Source organism: Gymnodraco acuticeps, unplaced genomic scaffold (assembly GCF_902827175.1).
Source record: "Gymnodraco acuticeps unplaced genomic scaffold, fGymAcu1.1, whole genome shotgun sequence".
Classification (NCBI taxonomy): Eukaryota; Metazoa; Chordata; class Actinopteri; order Perciformes; family Bathydraconidae; genus Gymnodraco; species Gymnodraco acuticeps.
The window spans coordinates 401,610-423,879 of record NW_022989931.1 but is presented as its reverse complement, the minus strand read 5'-3'; the positions used below and the strand labels follow the sequence as shown (position 1 = coordinate 423,879).

Below are 22,270 nucleotides of genomic sequence, written 5' to 3'. Positions count from 1 at the left end.
TTGTTTTTATAGGCAATAATTTAAGCTTTGTTAGTTCCAGGTTTAATATGTGCAATAAGTTCACTTCAATAAGTTTTGCAATAAACATTGAACCAGGCCGGCCCTCGACTAGCACCCATTTTTTTTATTTTGGCCCACTGTGTATTTGAGTTTGACACCCCTGCTCTAGACACACGATGGTTTTCATATGTGAACTTCTGACAGAAGATAATGTTAAAAATGCTCACACATGAAAATCATTGCATGCGAGTCCTTAAGAGACTTTATTGTCAGGGTATTAAATCATGCAAGTTGGTGAAGAATGTGGGGACAATTAAAACAATGTGCATCATGTTTAGATGTAACATGGGTGTGTGTGTTTTGCCTGCTTTAATGCCTCAGCACACTTACACCTCTCCTTACCCTTTAACAATTCACAGCGGCACTACCATGACAACAACATTAAAAAAACACATAAGGATAAACCCATTGTTCTCTATAAAACAGACCACTGTACTTGGATTGTAAACAAGGAGAAATGCCTGTTTTACTTCACAGTGAATTACAAATAAATGATTGTATCTGGGCAAAAGATATTGCATCATGACAATTTCCAGCTTCTTACGAACTTGGCTGAGATCAACACAAAGTCACACAGTCAACACAAAGTCACACAGTAGGAAGCAGGAAGTTTCAAACACAGCAAACAGACAGTCATGTATCTCAGCTTTACTTACAGGCTTCTCTCATGTGCAACACTTTGACTGACACATAACACTGTGCAGGCTTGGAATTTCGTCATTTTAGGGGCAAGGCCATTTGGCCTTCCCGTTCACGTTTTTTTCAAGGGCACAAAGGCCACATGACAGGGCACAAAGGCCACATGACAGGGCACAAAGGCCACATGACAGGGCACAAAGGCCACATGACAGGGCACAAAGGCCACATGACAGGGCACAAAGGCCGTTTGGTTAAATTACGCTGGTCAATCAACATGACTGAAAAGTGTAGCACTAACGTCAACACCAGTCGTTTTACAAATGGCTGAATAGCAATAGTGTTTCTTAAACGTATACGTTAAGTTCAGCCATAAACCACATAAGTCAGTCATGTATTATATCAAAACCGCTTAGCAAGAAAAATACTAGATTCAAAGGTGACAGCTATCTGCTAGTTTGTAGAAGCAACACTAGATGTAGACCCCTTGAAGGGAAGACGTTAGCGCTATACAAACTAGCTATCGCTAGTTTTCATGACAAAATGTAACGAGTCGACTTTAAATAGGCTAATACAATGGTAATTACCTATTAATAGTACTTTCTATAAACACGTAAATGTTAAGTCCTTTCAAATACTACCACATACTTCAGTTAAATCATATCAAAACAGCTTGGTCCGCTTGCTTTCCTGTGCTTGTCTTGCTCCCGCGGCTGAGGAGGAGGCTGTCGGGCCCCTACAGGCATTTCTGACGGAACAATCACAGCAGAGCAATCGCTCTGATCCACAGGCACGGGACTATCCTACTGCGCGCACTAATATGACTTTACTAGCGTTGTTTACACTGGAACTTTTGACAGGGGCACCAAGGCCACTTTGGCCGTGAATTGCATTTTTTTTTCACAGGGCATCACGGCCAAAGTGCGGGGCAACGACGGCCATGGCCGTCGTGGCCGTCGTGAAATTCCCACCCTGACACTGTGTTCACACTTCAAAGATCCTCCCTTGAGGTGAAACCTAATCCTACTCTGTTAAACCTTTAAGTCTTGCACTTTGAAGTTTACACATAACATGGAAACTCAGTGTCCAGGAAACAGAAGCATCCCTTCCTTGTGACTGGAAACTAAGGAAGAGCTACAAAATGAGAATTACTTTCAGTTAAAGGGAACCAGGAAATCCTGCACAAGCACCTCGAAGAAACTCTGATGAGTCGGCACTTTGATTGGCTTTGTATGTGTGAAAGTGACTTTAGAGATACAAAGGCATCAGCAACTGCGTATCACAGTGCACTGAGATTTTTGACAAATTGTAAAGCACTTACGCATCACTGTACCCTGTATACCAAGGCGGTTATGCCATCACTTACTGTACGGAGGCTCAGTCACTGGTACTTTTTCATTTACAAAGCCATGTTGGATAAACTACCATCTTATATCTGCTCCCTGATCTCAGGCTCAGATCTCTGAGCTTAAGCTTCTTTTAAATGTGGATAAAACCAAGGTAATGCTCTTTTCTAAAGCTAAAGCTAAAAATACACCAGAGACTGCTTTGGATATTGTAACTACGCAAGAAATACAACTTGAAGTGGTTACCTGTTACAAATACTTGGGTATCTGGCTTGATGACTGTCTCACTTTTAAACTTCATGTCAATAACCTGCTTAAAAAGCTGAGGGTTAGGCTAGGTTTCTTTTACAGAAATAAGTCCTGTTTCTCGCTTGAGGCCAGGAAAAGGCTAGTCACTGTGACCTTTTTACCTGTGCTGGATTATGGTGATTTGTTATATATGAATGCACCTGCCAATTACCTGAGCAAGTTAGATGCTGCGTATCACAGTGCACTGAGATTTTTGACAAATTGTAAAGCACTTACGCATCACTGTACCCTGTATACCAAGGCGGTTATGCCATCACTTACTGTACGGAGGCTCAGTCACTGGTACTTTTTCATTTACAAAGCCATGTTGGATAAACTACCATCTTATATCTGCTCCCTGATCTCTCTGCGAATTGAAAGTACTTATTGCCTGAGATCGCATGCTGTGGTTTTATTAAATGTGCCAAGTGCTAGGACTGTCTTAGGGAATAAAGCTTTTAGATGTGCAGCTCCACTAACATGGAACAGTCTGCAAAAAGAATGGAAAATTACCAAGCTAGTACCACTACATGTTTTTAAAGCTCGGTTGGATACTACAAAATCAGATGCTGTTGGTAACTGTACATGTGGTTAGATATGTAAATTGTAATCCCTGTACATGTTGCTGTATGATGTCCTTTTGTTGTTCTGTTGTTTATGTTTTTATGTCTTCTTGTGGAACCTACTGCTGCAGGTCTCCCTTGAAAAAGAGATCATTGATCTCAATGGGATTTTACCTGGATAAATAAAGGTTTTGAATTGAATTGAAGGAAGCACAAGCTAACCAATTCAAGGGGCCCTACTGTATATGCTCATTTTCAGGTTCATAATTGTATTTTGTTCTTCAACTGTGACATGTCTCCATGCTTTAATGTTCAAAAAGCCCTTTATTGTTCTCATACTGTCTGTGCTGCAGCACCTCTTTTCCCCCTCTGTCTGAAACCAGAGCCCAGCCTGCTCTGATTGGTTAGCTGGCCGGCTCTGGTGTGATTGGTCAACCACTTAGAGATGTCCCGCCCCTTCACATCACGTACAATGTGTTGGAGTGCTAGGCAATAGAGTGCCACAGTGACGCATCCTAAAACCCGGAAGTAAGTTAGCATTTTACCACTTCCGGTTCCTAATCATAAATCTAATCGATAGATTTATGATTAGAAAATTATAAAAGTAGGGTAGACGTGGATATTATCCGGCTGAACAAAACGTGATCCGTCTCTTAAATGTGTTTCAACCACAAAACTTATTTCCAGCTATTTTCCAAAATCCTATGGAGAAACACGTCACTGTGGCACTCGATAGAAGTACGGGTGTTACATAGTGATGTCACTATGTTATGAAAGTAAACAAAGGAGTCTATTTCAGGCAGGGGTCCCTTTAAGCTTCTTATAGTCCTTTATGGCCAATTCAGTCACCTCAAGTCCATTTTTGTTTTAAAAACTCTGCAAAACCAGAACAATATTATGGAAATATTAGTTTGCCTGACCCTCACTGCAGCATGATCACTGCATTGCGTCAAATGACTAATGTCTTAAAAAACTACATTTGAACCTGAATCTATAATAAGAAAAACACTGTCTCTGTGCCCCTAAACTCAACTCCATGTATCTCACTGGTTTAAATATTGATGATGCTGAAGCTGCAGATTATTCTGATGTGCCACTCGCTTAACAAATGCCTCAAAATGCAAAGACTAGGGCATATCATTTCTATATTGGTGTCTCCCATGGGACTCAAACCCCCCTGACTGTGTGACTGCTCTGCTCTCACTATCAAACAGTTTTTGTTTAGGACTTCTGAATACTTCCGCTCCAGCAATATCCCACATGGCTTTGGCTTGAATGAAATGGGAAACAAGTGACAATGGACTCGTTGTTTCCTCTGACATGCAACTGAGCTGTAACAGTGGAGGTGTCGTGAATCACAAATGTCATTTAATTCAAAGTGTTAAGTTGAAAGGACTGGTTTCAAACTCTCAGGATAAAGGAAACTTGAACACTAAAGCGAATTTCCTGGCCATTAAACTGGGGTTGGACTGGTTAAAACCGCCCTTTGTTACGCAATGTTTTAATTTAAAACTGATACCACTTTGTTTACAGCAGATGAATGATTTAGAGTTCTGTTTGTCTGAGTGAAAACACACGAGAGTCAAGAGCACACCAGGCCAAGTTGAATACACTTTAGTAATACTTACTCTGACTAAATAATAACTATTACAGACAGAAGCCTCAAATAGCTCCACTTGGACTTCAGCCAGGCTTTTCCTATTCAAGCTGTAATCACACACCCAGATTAACATTGAGTGGAAACAGATATTTATGACTCTTCAGGACACTGTAACACTGTTATCTCTGATGTCACTTGATCTTATCAATGAGGCCCTTTTTCATGTGGTGGAAATATGTCATTAAAACAAATCATTAACACATGCTGAGTAATCAGGTCATGTTTTAACTGTTTTTACTGTTGATTAAATGGAATATTACTCTTTTCTGTTTTGAAGCCTCTGTAAGCTTGAAATTAGTTTTGTAGTGAATATTGTAACACCGTATCTTTACTGCCATGGATGCAGCCATATTTACATATTAACTGAGGTATATCATTTGGCAGATAACACGCAAAACCACAACAAGTAAAGATTTGATGAGCATCGCTTAAAAGGGCCGTACCAAAAATATATTTTAATAAAAGCTTCTTTTTAAGTTTTCAAATTAACCTTTGATTTTATGACGTGACATTTTAAAACATTTTCTGCCTAGAAAACAATCCTTAGGTGGAAAAGGAGACTCACAGATTAAATGAGTTAGTATTTGTTGTTGTTAAATCAACTTTCTTTTGACTGCAGTGAAATTGCCAAGGTTAAATTGCCAACAAGTAGTGGAGCAGAATAATAAAACTTTACTTTTGGACTTTACAACGCACTTGAGTTAATGGAGATGTTAGGAGAACACAAGTCGTAAACAATCCTATGCGGCTAATACTGGAATCTAATTCTACTAATAGTATAGCAATGATATTAGTGTAGCCTAGTCTTTGTCTGCAACTGTGTAGAAATACCAGGTTTAAACTGAATCAGTAGACTTGAACAAAAGACTGGTTGATGAAGAATTCAGTCAGCTTTAGGAATGAACCCTCAAACTTTTGAGTGCAGCTCTATCATTTAACTTTTTGAGAGTTTGTTTGCCGTCATCTAGTCGGATGTTTCTGAAGTTTCAAGTGGTTTCACAACAGCTCCTCATGATGAGTGATGGGTGCTGGAATAGGAGTGCGCCAGTGACTAAAAACACACGCCTGACTCGAGGTGAAAAGCTGAATACGGTTTCTTTCATTTCCCATTGTTAACCTGCTTTGTGCACCAGACCTGAGGCCACCTGAAGACGCAACGAGAGGTGTCGTATTGGGGAATGTTTTCAACAAAAGAAAAAGGTGATCAAAGGTCAGTTCTGATTGTGTGCACTGGTGACACACGTCATATAAACGTATATATTAGATTTGTACCTCAGTGTCATTTTACTGTTGGTCTTGTAATCATTGAGAAGGAGGATAAATGATTAATAACTTTCAAGAGTTGTAAGACTCAATGTCGTGGATGTTTATTCAAACTGGACTTCCTGGAGTGTTTTGTGTTGCGATATTCATTATTTCTTAGTCTTAGCTTAGTTTTCTCGTGACAAGAAAATTCAAACTTCATATATCTTCACTTGTAAGATGCAGAAACATGAAGAGCTGTTGGCAAACAACAGAAGTTCCTATAGGAGATACAAACATGTGATGTTCTCGCTCTCTTCAATACTAGCCCATTAGCGCAGAACACACACAAAAATAAAACCCTGACAAACTCACCGAGTCTTCTGGAGGTCTTTGTATCTTGATCCACTCTATTGAAGGTCCCTTCACCTGCAGAAATCTTTGGAAAAGATTCCTGAAACCCTCAAAGTCTTTCCTGGACACCTGAAAAACAAAAGCATTATATTTAAAACATCATTAATGTCAAACAGGTGGGCAGAAATGTGTCACATATGCACTTTGGCTCAATCAGAGATTCATTCACTTAATAAATGTACAATCTGCTTTCGAAAGGGCACCAATTGTTATTATTGTTGTGAGTGTAGGTCAAAAATTATTAATAAAAAATGTAGTTAACCCAGAGGCGTGGTTTGAAAGCATTCTGCAGTCTTATGATGACATTGATAATTACAATAGAAACCTGCTCAGCTCCAACGGGGATTAACTAAGAATGTGTGTGTACTCTACAGATGTGCGTGTGTACATGGCTTATTTATTGCATAACTGCTAGTACTGGGCATTGAAAGTACACACGCTTTAAATGTGAAAACCCTTGAGGAGTCAAAGTGTGAGTCAAGTACTGAGTGACCTCTTTTTCTTTTGTGATAGGTGGCAGATTGAGAGTGCCTGGTTAGCGTCTAAAAGAGTCAAACAGCGTGTTAGGAGGCAATTTTTGATTTAGTGACAGATTTGTCTCAAGGTCTATGAACGTCTTAGGAAAGAGAAAACAGATGAAATGACGCTCAAATCTAGTTTTCTTGCTGCTATTGCTGAGACAGTCTCAAGTTTGGATTAACATGGGGCTACTCCTAACAACAGAATTATATTTGGGGCCAACAGAACAAATATATGGTGTCTCATATGAGCTGGGAGTCCCTAATGACTCATTATATCATAATTGATGATGAATGTTTGCTTAAACCTCACCTTCTGACGTACACTTTATGTATGTGTGCGTCTGTAAGCATGAGGGTGGGTCTCCTTATTGGCACTGCGCTACAGTATGTGTCACTTTTGTGCTTTTCCAGTGTTAGTGTGTGACCCAACCAGCCTTTAAATCACATCCAGATGCTCGGAGAGAATCAGAGCGGGGGAGACAGAGAGGGAAAGAGAGAGAGAGGTTGGTGTACCTCTCTATCTGAGCCCTCGGTGCTGTCCAGCAGTTTCTCCAGCTCTGCGTTCATCGAGCTCTCCAGCTGCTGCCGCATCATTTCCTGGAACTGAGCCATTCCCCCGTTGGCCGCTCCTTTATTCAGACCTTCAGCGGACAGAGAGAGGGAGATGGGGTTACAACGTTTTTTACACTGCTGCAACACACAGTCTAACACACGTGTGTCAAACTCAAGGCCCGGGGGCCAAATCAGGCCCGTGGTGGATTTAATTTCGGCCCGCAGGATAATTTCTAATTACTATTAGATCTGGCCCGCCGGTATATTGCACGCACACCTTCACTCCATCCTGAGGGTTTCCTCAGCTCAGAGCCTGAGCCCAAACATTGATGAACTTGCACCCAAGATGAGATGCCAAGTATCTGCTTGAACTAGCATCACAGAGCAGCACACTGAGTTCAATGGATGTTTCCTTCTGCACTTTCTCTCTCACGACAGCAGGGAATGTTTGGTTTTTTTCTTTGAGGGAAATAGTTTTGTTGAAGCTGTTATTGGCCTGTGGAAAAATGTACTCATAAGAAATGACTCCGGAAAAGCTGCAGATAGAGCCATAAGAAATGAATGCAACTGATTATTTAATGTTTAATGTTGTTTTTATAGGCAATAATTTAAGCTTTGTTAGTTCCAGGTTTAATATGTGCAATAAGTTCATTTCAATAAGTTCTGCAATAAACATTGAACCAGGCCGGCCCTCGACTAGTACCCATTTTTAATTTTGGCCCACAGTGTATTTGAGTTTGACACCCCTGCTCTAACATGTTCCTTTCATGATCATTAACTTACAAAGCTTTACATCACCTAGCACCTTCTTATCTCAGCGACTGCCTTTCTTTTTATGTTCCAACAACAAACCTTTAGATCCTCCACTGCCCTGCTTTTAGAAATTACAAGGGTATCACACAAGAGATCTGGGGAGGCTGCGTTGTGTTTTTACCCTAAACTATGGAACAGCCTCCTCATGGATCTTAGAACACTAAACTCCCTTGAAAATGTTTAAAAGCTAATTAAAAACCTATATTTTTCTAATATGGATTTTCATTTGGATTGACTTTCAATTGTCACTAGTATCATTGTCTATGTTTTACTGTATTTTTTTTTATTTTAACATATGGCCGTAGAGGTTTGATCTTGGTCTGTATACATTTTAATATTATTTTAATATTGTTGTTGTGTTTTCTGTGAAGCACTTTGGGCTGCTTTGTGCATGAAAGGTGCTATACAAATAAAGTGTATTATTATTTCATTATGGATTATTCTCCAGATTGTTTAAATCAACTACTTGTTTTGTGTATCAAATGACAATAGTGAAATAATGAAACGTGTCCAGCCCAGTTACTCTATGTCCAAAGAGATGTCAGTCAAAAACACAAAGATATTCAGTTTATTATGTTGCTTACCAGAGAAAAGCATTTGAGTGGTTAAAAAACTGCATTTTGCCCAAAGCTCTTTGTAGCTTTACAGATCTATTATTAAAATAGTTGTGGATCTACTTTTTCTAATGGATGCAGCTCTAACTGGATCCTCAAAACAATTTTCTTCTCTTGTTATTCATTCAAACCATCTGCTTTCACCTTGTCTGACACTGAACAAAGCTTGTAAAGTTGTTTTGTATGTTGGGATTTCTTTCCTGTACATCTTTTAGTCTCATTTTACAGTACAGAAGCTGAGTACCAAACCATACTGTTATAGTACAAAACAATGTATCTGAACCTTCGAAATCCAATCAACTAGTCCATCAACAGAATATTGTTGATGATCAATTAACAATTAGAGTCATTACTCAAGCAATAAAACAAAACATTTGATATATCCTGAGAATTTTCTTGTTTTTATACGCATGTCATCAGTATAAATGCCATGTTTTAGGGATTTGGACTGTTGAAATCTTGACATCATTTACTAACTGTTATCAGGAGCAAAAGATTGTAAACACAGATAAGCTTAAAAACAGAGGAAAACTGTTCAAGTTATTCCACAGTTATATTATCTTATCACACTAAATAGGGGTCAATTGAAGATCATCACAAGACACATATGGCAAGCAAAATGCTCATGTGATACAAAGGATAATGTATGGAAAACTATATGTAGCTGAATAACTCAGATATCAGAGCTTTATTCAGTTGAAAGCTTCAAACAGTGTTCACAACTTTGACAGCATGGTAAGTCATGTGATGGATCAGACAGCATGTGAGGCAAAGTCTCATTAGACGCCTGCAGCTAGTCTAGAACGCAGCTGCATGTCTACTCACTGGCGTCACCACATCACCTCAATTCTGGTCTCACTGCACTGGCTTCCAATTAGGTTCCGAATTTATTTTAAACTCCTTTTATTTGTTTTTAAAGCACTAAATGGGCTGGCTCCGGCTTATATAGCATAACTCCTCCATCGCTACACCCCAGCCAGAGCTTTAAGGTCTGGCTGGGCACTGACCAGCTGCTACTGATAGTACCCAAGACCAGGCTAAAACCAGAGGTCACCGAGCCTTCACAGCAGCTGGCCCTAGGCTCTGGAACACTCTGCCCCTCCATGTGAGGTCGGCCCAGACCCTAGGGTTTTTTAAATCGACACTACAGACTCACTTCTTCTCCCTGGCCTTCTAGTCAGAGCGGAGCATGACTCCTGACATTTCCCTGTGTTTGATTTTTATATTTGCTGTTGTAATTTATTGTCTTCTGTTTGCTATCGCAGTAAAGTGTTTTTTATTGCATGTACTTTGGTTCAACCAAAAATCGTTTTTAAAATGTGCTATATGAATAAAACTTGATTTGATTTGAAAGTCTGAAATACTGAAGACTATTGAAATACATGAAAAGCAGGGATTGACAAGGCAGTATTTACATTTTAAGTGAGTAAAAAGAAGTGGTTTGCTCTGGGAAATGATTATTATGTATGAATAAGTGAAGGGAAGATCATAAAAAAAAAAGTATGGAAGAGCCTAAGATGTAATGTTTTCATCTGGACATGTAATAGTACACAACACTACTTACCTTCTACATAATGTTTCTATCTGCCATTCATACAGTTAAATAATAAGATAAATCCAAAAACAGAGCTTTAAGATAAGTGTCATTGACCGTACACATACATATTCATAAAAAAGTTTCCTTGAGGTATCCTAAAAAGCCAAATATCCAGGCAGCATGTGAGGCAAAATTGCAGTCTCTAACACTGTAGACTACTGACATAAATGCAAACCAGTGATTGACAGGACAGTAGGTTTGCATTTTTAAGTGAGGAAAAACAGATTTAAATGTTTTCCATCAACAGCATAGATATGATTTAATGAAGGAAGAAGCATAAAGACACAGGTATTGACCTTTAAACCACCTTAGAGCCATACACAGGTATTGTTTACAGCTGGACATGTAAGATAAGGAGTTAAATACGTTCTCCAAAACACTACTTACCTTCCACATAAAGTGCCATGTTTTCAGCTGCCATTCCAGCAACTCATACAGTTCAATTCAAGAGAAATCCAAAAACAGAGCTTCAAGGTAAATATTCCATTCACGGTGAAAGTGTCATTGAAGGTACATCCCGTTAATTAATATTGAAAAAAGTTTCCTTGAGGTATCCTAAAAGCCAAATATCCATTCATCCGGTCACAGTGATCTATCTGGGCATCCTCCAAATGAAGTCTTTCAACATGAATAACGCGGGTCTAGCAGTATCCTTTATTGCCTGCCTCTCATTTTCCAAAGACCACGTCACAATTCTTGCCTGTGTAAGTGACTCCCTACCTCTGCTAATGATTTTCTTTTCGCCTCGCCCCTTGGTATAATTTGATTACCTTTAGTCGTATTATACAACCCAATAAAAGTCCATTATTAACCGGTGATGTGCACACTAGTGACCCACATCCGCATGCCCTGTCTGACTTTAGAGGAGGCTGTGGGGATGAATGAAGGATGGATACATGTGTGGACTGAATGTACTCATGGACATAATTCAACATTTACGCAGCATTCAGTGAGCACCCATTCACATGCATTAAGACAATTCAGTACCGAGGAACACAGCACAAGGGAAAAAACGACCATCATCGATCAAATAAGAAATACTGTACTAGATGCAAAACTAGAAGCAAATGATGTTTTATATAAATAGATTTAAAGATGTTCCGGAATCCTTACTGTGGGACTGTATGATGCTGACTGAAGAACAGTCGATGGCCTGGTCCTGCAGCGATCCCGCAGAGGAGATACAGAGGTATTTAGTATTATTAAACACAGGTTTTCCACCCTAAAACATTTGGCTTCTGTTCCCCTTGGTCATCGATGTGAAACGTTTAAAAATAACACTTTAAAAAGGTGGTTAATTGGAAGATATTTCACACAACAGTAACGTTTCAGGAAGAGGCGTTCGAGGAAGGTCGCAGCCAATGAAAATGCTTCATTCTCCGTGACGCAGAGCTGTCGACCAATAGAATTCTGCAACGTACGATTTGATATCCGTGACTTAGAATGTTGTTATAGGAAATACTCCTAAAAAAGATAATCTACTTGTACGGATATTTATCTTTGGATAAGAGCTTTAAAGTACTGAGTTATTTTAGTAGTAGCCTATATCCATATATGTGTACATATATTAGTAGACTGGCCAGAACGCCACCACCATTTGAGTGGAAACATGTTTAAATGTATTGTAAATGATTGACCTTATAAGTAAACAATGACACATTCCGAATTTGACTAGTTTCAGATATTACATAATCATTCATTATGCTGCTAGGAGGGGTAAAGGGTCAAATAAACTAGGAAATGCTGCCCCTGCCTGGTGAAACTGTGACAATGACTGCACTGTAGCTTAGTTTCTGATATAGGCCTACAGTACAATACAATGCTTAACTAAGATATATTTCTCTAATAAAAGAGTGGGTTTGTTTAAATTATAATATCACAAATGGTACTTTTATCTCAGGGGGCTTTAAGGTTCATACAACACATGAATACGCCGGAAATTCCCGGTGCTGTAAGCTTTTAAAATATGTATTGAGGAGAGAAGAGTCACTAGGCTTGTTTGAGACGCGTTGCGGCTCGCCTCGAAAGTAGACGAGAGTAGCCGATCGCAGCCGGGGGAGGTCTCAAAAAGCTCGCCTGAAGTCGGACAGCTCGGAGTCGGCTTCGTCTTCTTCTTCTTCTTCTCTCGGTTTTTTGGCGGATTGCAAACAACTTTAAGCTGCATACTGCCGCCTCCGGAGTCGGCTTGACTCGGTTTGCATTTATAAAGAATGCACACATGTGTTTAATCGTTAATGTCAGATATGTACTAAGTAAATACATTTGTTCCTGCTCAAGATTAGATTCAACTTTATTGTTATTGCCCATATTACAGGTACTGAGACAACGAAATGCAGTTTAGCTTCTAACCAGGTGCAACAAGCAGTAAAGTGAAAAGTAATGTACACAATAGACAGAATAAAATATAGAATGAATTGAATGATGAATAAACAGTGAGGGGTATGAATACACTAGATATACACAGCAGCCTGAGAGCAGTATGAACAGTGTGTATGAATATGCTAAGATATATAAAGTATCAAAACTGTAAGCAGTGCAAGTATAGTATAAAATATATGGATATTAATTTAATGATGATAAATATTGTGGAACAATGATGAAAAATGTGAATGGAAGTGGCGACGTAAAACGGACAAAAACAACAACAAACTTTTGCCGAGCCAATTGGAGAGTTTTATCAGCAGCACGTGGAAAAAACCACCAATGAGCGCTCAGCTCGAGATACCAGCGAGTCGTTTCCAATCAAGCATTTCGCTTCCGCAGCCCGTGGAGAGGAACTGCGCCGCCTCGCCGCGCCGCGCCGCGCCTCGCTCTCAAGGCTGCGAGCGTCTTTGTCCCGCGAGATTTCAACGTCTCATGTAGGCGAGCCTCCAGAGCAAGTCGGACAAAATGACTAACCATCATGCAACGCACTAGCAAGACGTTGATCGAAATTGCGCAGGTCTGCGCAGGTCTCGCTTGTCTCAAACAAGCCTAATGTGTTTCTCCTTGCACTGTGTTGTACAACTTGACACAAAGCTTCCAAATAAATGTGGGACTGAACATGAAATAGAATATGATAGCAACTCAAAGATATTGTTAAAGACACGTGCACTTTAAGAGCAGTTGTTATAAATGTTGTCGTATCCAGGGGCGCCATAAGGGGGTGAAAAGTTAGGACGATTCTTACCCCTGATCCCACTGGAAGCGTCTGCGCCGCGCTGCGACCTCCTCCTGCGTCCTAACCCACCAGGCGCGTTTCAAAACGTTGCGGAAGCGGAGCGTCGTGTGTGCAGCCTCGCAGTTGTTGGATGAACATTCCACTTCCTGCCTGCGCCGCGCTGCGCCGCCTCAAAAATAGGATTCATCCTATATTTTAGAAATTCCTTGCGGCGAGGAGCTTCTGGGACGCTTCGAGCCGCGGCGCAGCGTGTCTGGTGGAATAGCACCCATTGACTAGAGTGGCCGCGATCGCTAAAAACGCCGCAGCCGCAGCGCAACGCAGCGTAGCGCAGACGCTCCTGGTGGGATTAGGGGGTAAGGGCCCGTGACTGACAGGGGCCCAAACATTTGAAGAACATTAAGAAAAAAACATTTAAGTAACCAATGTGATATCTTTTCATCGGGCCCAAAATCCCTGGCGGCGCCCCTATACAGAATACAAGGCTACCAAGCAAAGCAACATTGTGTGAAACACGTAGACACATTAATGAATAAATATATAAATGTAAGTGAAATAAATGTATGAATACATTAACGATATATAATAATTATTTTTTCAGTTTTATTCTCAACCTATATTTTTTATTTATATATTTATTTCCATATTTAGGAATTTTTCTTGTTTTTCTTCTGGTACTTATGTCCACATTAATTATTGATCTTTTTTTTCACATTGACTTATTCTTGTATTTCTTTTTCTGCTGTATGGATGCGTTTATTTATTATTTAGTTATGGTCTGTCCTCCATACCCGTGTGCTTGTTGTGTGAATAAAGGTACAAATTAAATCCAAATCACAACAAGACCTTTAGTTGGGCGCTCAAGGTTCCCAGGAGAGGGACATCTTTTGTCTTCTGCTATGCTGATGTTAAATCTGGAGAAATTGTCCCCACCACTTTTCTAACAAAGTGACGCCCATGCCAGTATCAATAAGAATCAATAACACAACCTTGATATTGTTGTCTATATACATATGGGCATAGAACAGTGATATACAATAAACTTGTACTTTCACCCTCCATACTTCCTGGTACAAACATAAAGAAAACCTGGAAGTACATTACAGCTACATCTTCCTATAAAATTATCAACATACTTTGAAAATTAATGTAAAATCAGCAAAAAAGACAAGTAGAGTTTTTAATATTTTATTGTTTGGTTTAAAAGTTATCCATCCCAGTGTTGGAGGACTTAGTACATCATTGACTAAATGTAACAACCATCCATGTTTCACTTGGAGACAAATTATTGTACAATAGCTTGTAACAAATTTGGTGGACTTTTAGTATAGAGTTATACTTGTGCGTCATAGTGAAGAGTCTCATGTGTCTATTAAATAGACAATATGCTTTGCAATAGCCAAAGTAGACAGAACATTTTCACAACCATTAAATGTGTGAATGAACGTACAATCAACCCATTACTGTCTCCGTCCGAGAGCTCTGTAGTCGATTTACATTTTTGAAAAGGTGCACATAAGGGTGCAAAGGGTTAGCTTCCCAACGCACAAGTGTAATTCCATCTTTACACTCATAAACACTGACTCACTCTCCTATACATACATACACAAAATAATGCAGGGATTTATGGAGTGCTTTATCACAGGCGTGCGTCCGGAGTGTTGGATCTGTTGGTGGGCTTTGCCGGGTCTAGTCATACTCCCAGGAAGGACACAGCTGTGTCTCTCTCCTCGATCAGCTCGGCCGCTGTGGCTTCCATCTTTGATCGGGAAAACTCGTTGACGGTCAGACCCTCCACAATCTTCCAGGACTTTCCCTGAGGAAACAAAATACATTTATACTTTTTGTATTTTGGAACACAAGCTTCCGACAGAAATGACGTAGTTCACTGCTAGCTACAGTAACAAGGTTAGATGAGTTTTACCTTGATCTGGACAGGGAATGAGTAGATAAGGTCTTCAGGGACTCCATAGCTGTTGCCAGAGGAGTAAACCCCCATGGAGATGAACTCACCCTGAAAAAGAATAAGGAGATACTGCTTGAAACAGCCTTTCAAATAGGATTGTCCTTACCTAGATGTGGCATTTGGTTATCACAGAGATTAAGAAACACTTAACGCTAGCATTTCCCAGAGCAATATGTAACGCGTCTGAAATCAAAGACACAAGACTTGACTTCATCTTCTTCTAGCACAAAGAACATCAGCCAGATAATTACTTTGTCACACTCCTAAAAGTCGGTGTAAATTCATGAATGAGCACCAACAGAGAAATATGCATGTGTGCTCTTTTTCTCAGATTTATGAAGCCATGAATACTCCATGGTGTGCGTAATATGTGCACACAATTTTAACCTCTCATGTAGGCAACACAAATATGTAGGCACACCCTTAATACTGTATCTACCTTTATACTGTATACAACCCTTAATATAAATACCTCGATAAGCTACATCAGTCTCAATTACAGGAACAACAAATCATATTCTGTTTCTTTTCACCTTAAAATATCCCAAAAAAAACAAGGATTGGGGATTTGTGTTTGTTATTGTTGCTCACTAAGTAACAGCCACTTCTCAACAGAATGGCAACAGGCAGACATTCTCACGTCATTACTGTAGTATAAATAAATATGGTGTTTACCTCAGGGGTGCCGGACCAGATGTCTCTCATGTGGTCACAGATGGCCTTGGCTGCAGACATGGCGCTGGACAGCTTCCTGGCCTTGATGACGGCAGCGCCTCTCTGCTGCACTGTCTGCAAAACAGGAACATGGACCATCACATGAAACAGTGGCAGTCAATGGGATTGTGAGCAGAATAACTGAGCCAGGATAGTGTTATTAAAGGTGGGGTAGGTAAGTTTGAGAAACCGGCTCGAGATACACTTTGTTATATTCCATGGAATGCTCTTAACATCCCGATAGCAATGAATATCTGAAGCGCTTTGACCAAAAAAATCTATAAAAAAAATGTCATCTGTAGAAGCCGTAGTACTGTAAAAAGCACGACCAATCATTTTAGCCGGGCCGACTAAAATAACTGGATGGCCTACCTGCCTGTCAGCCTGGGCACAAACTTATCTCGTGCCCTCATTGGTCATGTGCGCGTTCGTGTGTGTTGGAGGAGGGGCTCTGTAAGGAAGTGGCAGATTTTTTCCGGCTGTGTATTTTCAAATTCTAGCGCACTCGAGCTGGTTTCTCCAAAATTACCTACCCCACCTTTAAGCTGTGCGTCTAGTTTTGTTTTGAATCTTCAAGGTTTTGAGATAATGTCTGCAAATCCTCTGGAGGTTTAAGATTTAAAATACATATTTGAAAGATGAAATAACTTTTATTCTGAAACAATTACTTATGTCACTTTCAGTCCCATTACCAGCTTTACAAATTACATAAAAATACATTTGATGTAGTATGTGTTTTTGTCATGTGACATTTGTTTGACAGGCCAGGCTAAACGTGTGATTTTCATATACTTTAGCAGACCTGCAGAGTATTGGTTTCTCATATTCTGCATTTTAAGCATCAGTCACAGGAACCTTAGAAATATATCTCACAGTCCAATAGTTTCAACTCACAGCGATGAAATCTCCTTTGAGCCAGGCGTCATCCTTGACGGCCTCAAAGCAGGCGAGCTCGCTGCCGGACATGTTGACCAGGCAGTGGTGCACGTCGGGGTACTGGGTGGACGAGTGGTTGCCCCAGATGATCACATTCTTCACATTGGTTGCAGGGACGCCACAGCGCATCGCCACCTGCAGGACAGGAGAACAAAGTCAGGTTAAAGTCTGGGAATCTAATATGTGAAGACAAGTTTGGAAGTACAAATGTGACTCTAAAGGATGGTACCTGAGAGCGGGCCCTGTTGTGGTCCAGACGGGTGAGGCAGGAGAAGTTCTCTTTGGGGATGGAGGGAGCAGACTTGGCTGCAATCAGACAGTTGGTGTTGGCTGGATTTCCTACAACCAACACCTAAAAACACAAAAAGAAAACCTTAGGGACTCATCCTTTCTAACTTAATGTAACCTCATTATTGTAACAGATTAATAACAGCTCACTTATAGTCCTGTCATTTTAATCTGTAAATCTGTGTTTGTTGTTATTTTATGAATTCTAATCTGTATGTAAAGGGTCTTTGTGTACCTTAAAAAGTAAAATAAAATGTATTACTATTCATATTTGTTCCTTTGGATAGAGTAACTTGATTTAAAAGCTGCCGTAGGATCAAAATGTTATTCTTACACATCCCCTTAACACGCAAACTTGTAATAGGCAAGGCAAGGCAAGGCAAGGCAAGGCAAGGCAAGGCAAGGCAAGGCAAGGCAAGGCAAGGCAAGGCAAGGCAAGGCAAGGCAAGGCAAGGCAAGGCAAGGCAAGGCAAGGCAAGGCAAGGCAAGGCAAGGCAAGGCAAGGCAAGGCAAGGCAAGGCAAGGCAAGGCAAGGCAAGGCAAGGCAAGGCAAGGCAAGGCAAGTTTATTTATATAGCACTTTTCAACACAAGGCAATTCAAAGTGCTTTACAAAAAATCAGTCATTAAAAAGAAAAGCTAATAAAATAAACATTAAAAGAAAAAATACATGGATAAAAGTTTCAGTGCAGTCTAAGATATGAATAGTTCAATTAAACATTAAAAGAAAAAGTACATGGATAAAAGTTACAGTGCAGTCTAAGATATGAATAGTTCAATTAAAAGCAGCGACAAAAAGAAAAGTCTTCAGCCTGGATTTAAAAGTAGTCAGAGTTGCAGCGGACCTGCAGGTTTCTGGGAGTTTGTTCCAGATATTTGGAGCATAATAACTGAACGCTGCTTTACCATGTTTAGTTCTGACTAATAGGCTTTTTATGATAGAACAAATATTTTACACAGCAACAAGAGGGCTTTGAAAAATGGCGATCATCCAAACAATGCAATACAAGTAATTTAGCCATAAGCAGAATAGTTTAATCTACAGTTAAAAAAAAGGAGAGGACGTGTCGTTCAATGTGCGTGTCAGTGCAGGTCTAAATTGCCTCTCAGTACCTTGACAGTCTTCTTGGCGTACTTCTCCAGGGCGGATCCCTGGCTCTTGAAGATGGCCACGTTGGCCTTGAGCAGGTCCTTCCTCTCCATGCCTTCCCTGCGGGGCATCGAGCCAACCAAGATGGCGGCGTCCAGGTCCTTGAAGCCCACCTCCTCCTTGTCAGTGGGGACAATCTCTGTGGAGAAAGAAAGGGAAAACATTACTGGTTGAAGGTTTATAATCATTAATTCACACTGTTTACTCCTTGACAAAAAGTAACTTTACGATAAAACTTGAAGCACAAGGTTTTACAGTTTTGTCAATAATTTTACTAACTTTATCTGTCAAGGTTTTGAGATCATGTCTGCAATGTTTCTGAAGATGTAAGCATAAAGAAAATCACATCTGTTTCTTGGCGTGCTTCCCTAAGGCAGCTCCCAGGAGTTTCAACTTTCTTCTAAACTGACATTTATTTTTGTTCTTCAGTATTTTTGTTTTCCAGCTGAAAATTACACACAGCAGGTATTGACTATCTCTAAAGCAAAAATACATTTTTGGTCCCATTTGTAGCTCATATTAGTGCCATTTCTAGACCAGGAAACAAAGTTAACAGCCAAAGTCTTGTCAGTCCACATGTCTGACAATTAATAACTGGGACATTTCTCATCCAAAACCTTTTGCACCCTTTCTAAATGACACACATTTGGTCTGTATCCCATGTGTGAGCAGTATTGTACGGCTGGGCCCATCTCAGTGCATGAAGCGTTGTCTTTGCAGCACAGTTGGTTAATACAGGGGCCTCTCACATCCCATGTCCAAACAAAGCAAAGGACAGCACCAATTCAAAGGAAACATTCCAGGTCACAATGGAGATGGCACATAATGGCGCCTCACGACTGATGTCATGATGGCGGTTACACTGATGACACCAAAAGTCCCAATAAAAACCAGTGCCTATAGTTATCAAGTGTCTTTGAGAAGGAAATAAGTCCGAACTGTATTAGCATCCTTACAGTGACAAATATTTGGTCCTCTGAGAAAAATTATTTAAAAACTCCATAGTAGTCAAATGTATCCATCTCCAATAGTTAGGAGAGCTGCATAGCAAGTGGTGAATAATATTCTGAGAGGTGTAGTAACATACAAAAAGAGATTTCGTTTGCACCTCAATGTTTTGTTCCGGATTCAGCAACTATGAAAACATTTGTCCGTCCTATACTGTTTATATGTAATCATTTCATTTAAAATGTACGTATGCATGTATAATCCTTGATGGGATGGACAAATAGCCTCGGTGTGATCAGATGCTCAGCTACCACTGGATATCATAAGCGGACAATCATCAGTGCCTTAGCATACCTTATTATTTTAGAAGACAGCATATGGTTACAATTAATAGGCTTTACCATATAAATAGTTTAGTAAGAAAAGGATAGGATGGAAATAGGAGGTAAAGTAACCAACACTCTTTAAAAGAGTGATGTTAAACAGCATATGAGTGAGTTTGGGGAAGAACAGACCGGAATCCTTTGACACAAAGAGAGTCCTTGGTGGCAATTATCAAAACATTACAGCAAACATGCATCACCTTCTCTTGGGACAACCAGGCAGAAGTTGTATTCATTCAAAAGTGTAGACAACTTAAAAATCAAAACAAAAAAACTGTCCACCGCATCTTTACCCCAGAATCTCCTCGTAACTACAATTGCTCCAATGACAGGATGTTAAGGGGAACAGTGATATGTAATTCAAGTATTTCAATAACGTATTATGATGTTATTAATAGTGTTTAGTTGTTACCTCTCAGAAGTGGGAGGGCACAGTCCTGCAGCTCCATGACGACACCCTCCAGGACTGGCAACATGGGTGTAATGTCCAAAAGGAGCAAGATGACTGACTGACAGAAGAAAGAGGGAAGGAAGTAGGATGAATGGTTTGAAATGAATAAAAACATGCTGGAATTTGTTTTTAATGTACTTGAAATCTAAATTCCCATGTATAATGACAGGCCAGTGGGGAATTAGTTGTTTCTGGAACAGTGTGGAGGCTTTAAGCCATTTGGATCACTGACGATTGCATGCGCCAAATGGATCAAGTTCTTTTTAAGTTGGCCTAAGAGCCTCGTACAAGATCTATTTCATTGACTTCAAGGTCAACCCTGGCTCATCAAAGGGCGCTTAAACTCGTGAGTGCAATCTGATCACTTCTCAGTGGGGCAACATCTGTTCAATGTCACCCCTAGATTTGAACTGTAAACATTTGTGATATTTACAGCTGTTTTGCCTGGGGCTCTCTGTGCATCTCTTGTGATACTAACCTTACACTCCCTAATGAGATAAGGGAATTGAGAGCATGACAAAGCCCTTCCTTACCTGATCTTTGCCAAAGACATCTCCCTTGGCAATGCTGAACAGCAGGGAATAGGCAATCTGCCCAGCAGCGCCGGTCACCAGAACTCTAATAGGCTCAGACTGCAAGGCAAAAGGTACAAAAAACAGTGCTGTTAGTAATATTAGCATTGATTTCACAGCGGGGCATGACAGTGACCCTTTAATTGTCCAGTGCACGTGGATGCCTGACTGGGTGTCTATTCTTGTCAACAGGATTTACTAAAGCAGGGGGGGTCACTTTAAAAATAGACTGTGCTTTTCATACAGGTCTCTATGTTGCATATCAAATGCAGGACAAACTTTTTCAAGTTCAACGCCATCTTTGTCATTCAATCTCCTGAAAATGACTAAAGTAGCTACACAAGTGACAAAAGGATACATCAAATGTAATAAACTCCAACGGTTAGGTTGCGTCATGCTGTCAGCCAGAATGCAAGAATAGATCAACTTTGAATAACTTTGCACACGTTTGTGAAATTCTCATCGTTACAATCGGAATAACTGTGGTTTAATCTGCGTTAGACATGCAATACCAAATACCTAATAAACCGATATATTCACTAGCTGTACTCACCATGTTCACACGGAAGGCTGAACTGCTCTCACTCCCACTTATCGCTCAACCAGCAGGTCACTCCTATTTAAATCCTGAGAGCATCACGACACTTGCAACCATCTGACGGCAGATTTTACATCCGGGTAATTGTAGTTTTGAATACTAGGTAATGTAGTTCTTTGTCAAAAATGAAGAAGTTATCCCGTAAAAGAAAAGGGCGCTATCGGTCATATTTGAACAACTTATGCTATACAACCAGGCTTTCATATGTAATGTCTGTTTATTGAGCTAACTAGTTGCGTTTCAGGGTCGCTAATGAGATAGCTGGTTAGCATAGCCCTACAAGTACTGCTTGTCGTTGCTTAGCGACCAGTTCGACCTCCCTCAGGAGTACAGTTTGTTTATACTTTAGCTTAGCCACTCGTTAGCAAGAAAGACCAACATGTGGACCGAAAAGAGGCATCAACATAAGTTATCGATATGAAACGTAACAATAACTGGTTGACGTCTCAGTGAATAGCAGGTTAAGTTTCGATAATGCTAGCTTACTAGAGCAAACAGCTACTTCAAGTGTTGTCTTTATCAACCAAACATGGCTTACTATTTATGTTTGCTGTGAAAGCATGGATGTATGTGTGAAAGGCAGGATTTAGGTGTTATTAGTTTGATATCTACTGAAGCTGAGCAGCCAAGGGGAGAGCACACACTCTTTTACTTTGCTGTCTTCGTCACTGCAGTATTTGAGGTAAGTTAATGATAGCTAACTATCTCTTTCTTCCTCTCTCAGTCTGAGTCTCAATCTTCATCCCTCTTCACTATTGTCAATGCTGTTTATCAGTGGTATTGTATTGAAGTTCATTTA

At 40.1% G+C, this 22,270-nt stretch overlaps 3 protein-coding genes across 4 annotated transcripts in view; 1 reads left to right on the top strand and 2 right to left on the bottom strand.

Moving 5' to 3' along the window:
- Positions 1 to 11,708, bottom strand: part of ugp2b (UDP-glucose pyrophosphorylase 2b) — a 51,592-nt gene extending 39,884 nt beyond the window's left edge. Inside the window, exons 1-3 of one of the 2 annotated variants that reach the window (XM_034209944.1) lie at positions 11,420 to 11,708; positions 7,244 to 7,371; positions 6,171 to 6,278 (exon numbers count right to left, since the gene is read on the bottom strand). In XM_034209944.1, coding sequence (XP_034065835.1) covers positions 6,171 to 6,278; positions 7,244 to 7,342 — 207 coding nt within the window. In that variant the 5' untranslated portion in view covers positions 7,343 to 7,371; positions 11,420 to 11,708. Of the gene's footprint in view, positions 1 to 6,170; positions 6,279 to 7,243; positions 7,372 to 10,693; positions 11,156 to 11,419 lie in introns of those variants that run through there. The other variant, XM_034209943.1, reaches the window with a different exon arrangement.
- A 2,930-nt stretch (positions 11,709 to 14,638) lies between these two features.
- On the bottom strand, positions 14,639 to 21,564 carry mdh1ab (malate dehydrogenase 1Ab, NAD (soluble)). The gene is made up of 9 exons (XM_034209957.1): positions 21,427 to 21,564; positions 20,835 to 20,933; positions 20,263 to 20,359; positions 18,483 to 18,658; positions 17,312 to 17,434; positions 17,041 to 17,217; positions 16,108 to 16,221; positions 15,391 to 15,480; positions 14,639 to 15,282 (listed from the first exon to the last, which is right to left on the bottom strand). The coding sequence occupies exons 1-9, from the start codon at positions 21,427 to 21,429 to the stop codon at positions 15,160 to 15,162; spliced, it is 1,002 nt and encodes a 333-aa protein (XP_034065848.1). The 5' UTR covers positions 21,430 to 21,564; the 3' UTR covers positions 14,639 to 15,159.
- Positions 21,542 to 22,270, top strand: part of wdpcp (WD repeat containing planar cell polarity effector) — a gene marked incomplete in the record, with an annotated part of 85,909 nt that continues 85,180 nt past the window's right edge. Inside the window, 1 exon segment of the mRNA XM_034209956.1 lies at positions 21,542 to 22,153. Within this exon segment, the coding sequence (XP_034065847.1) occupies positions 22,040 to 22,153 (114 nt within the window).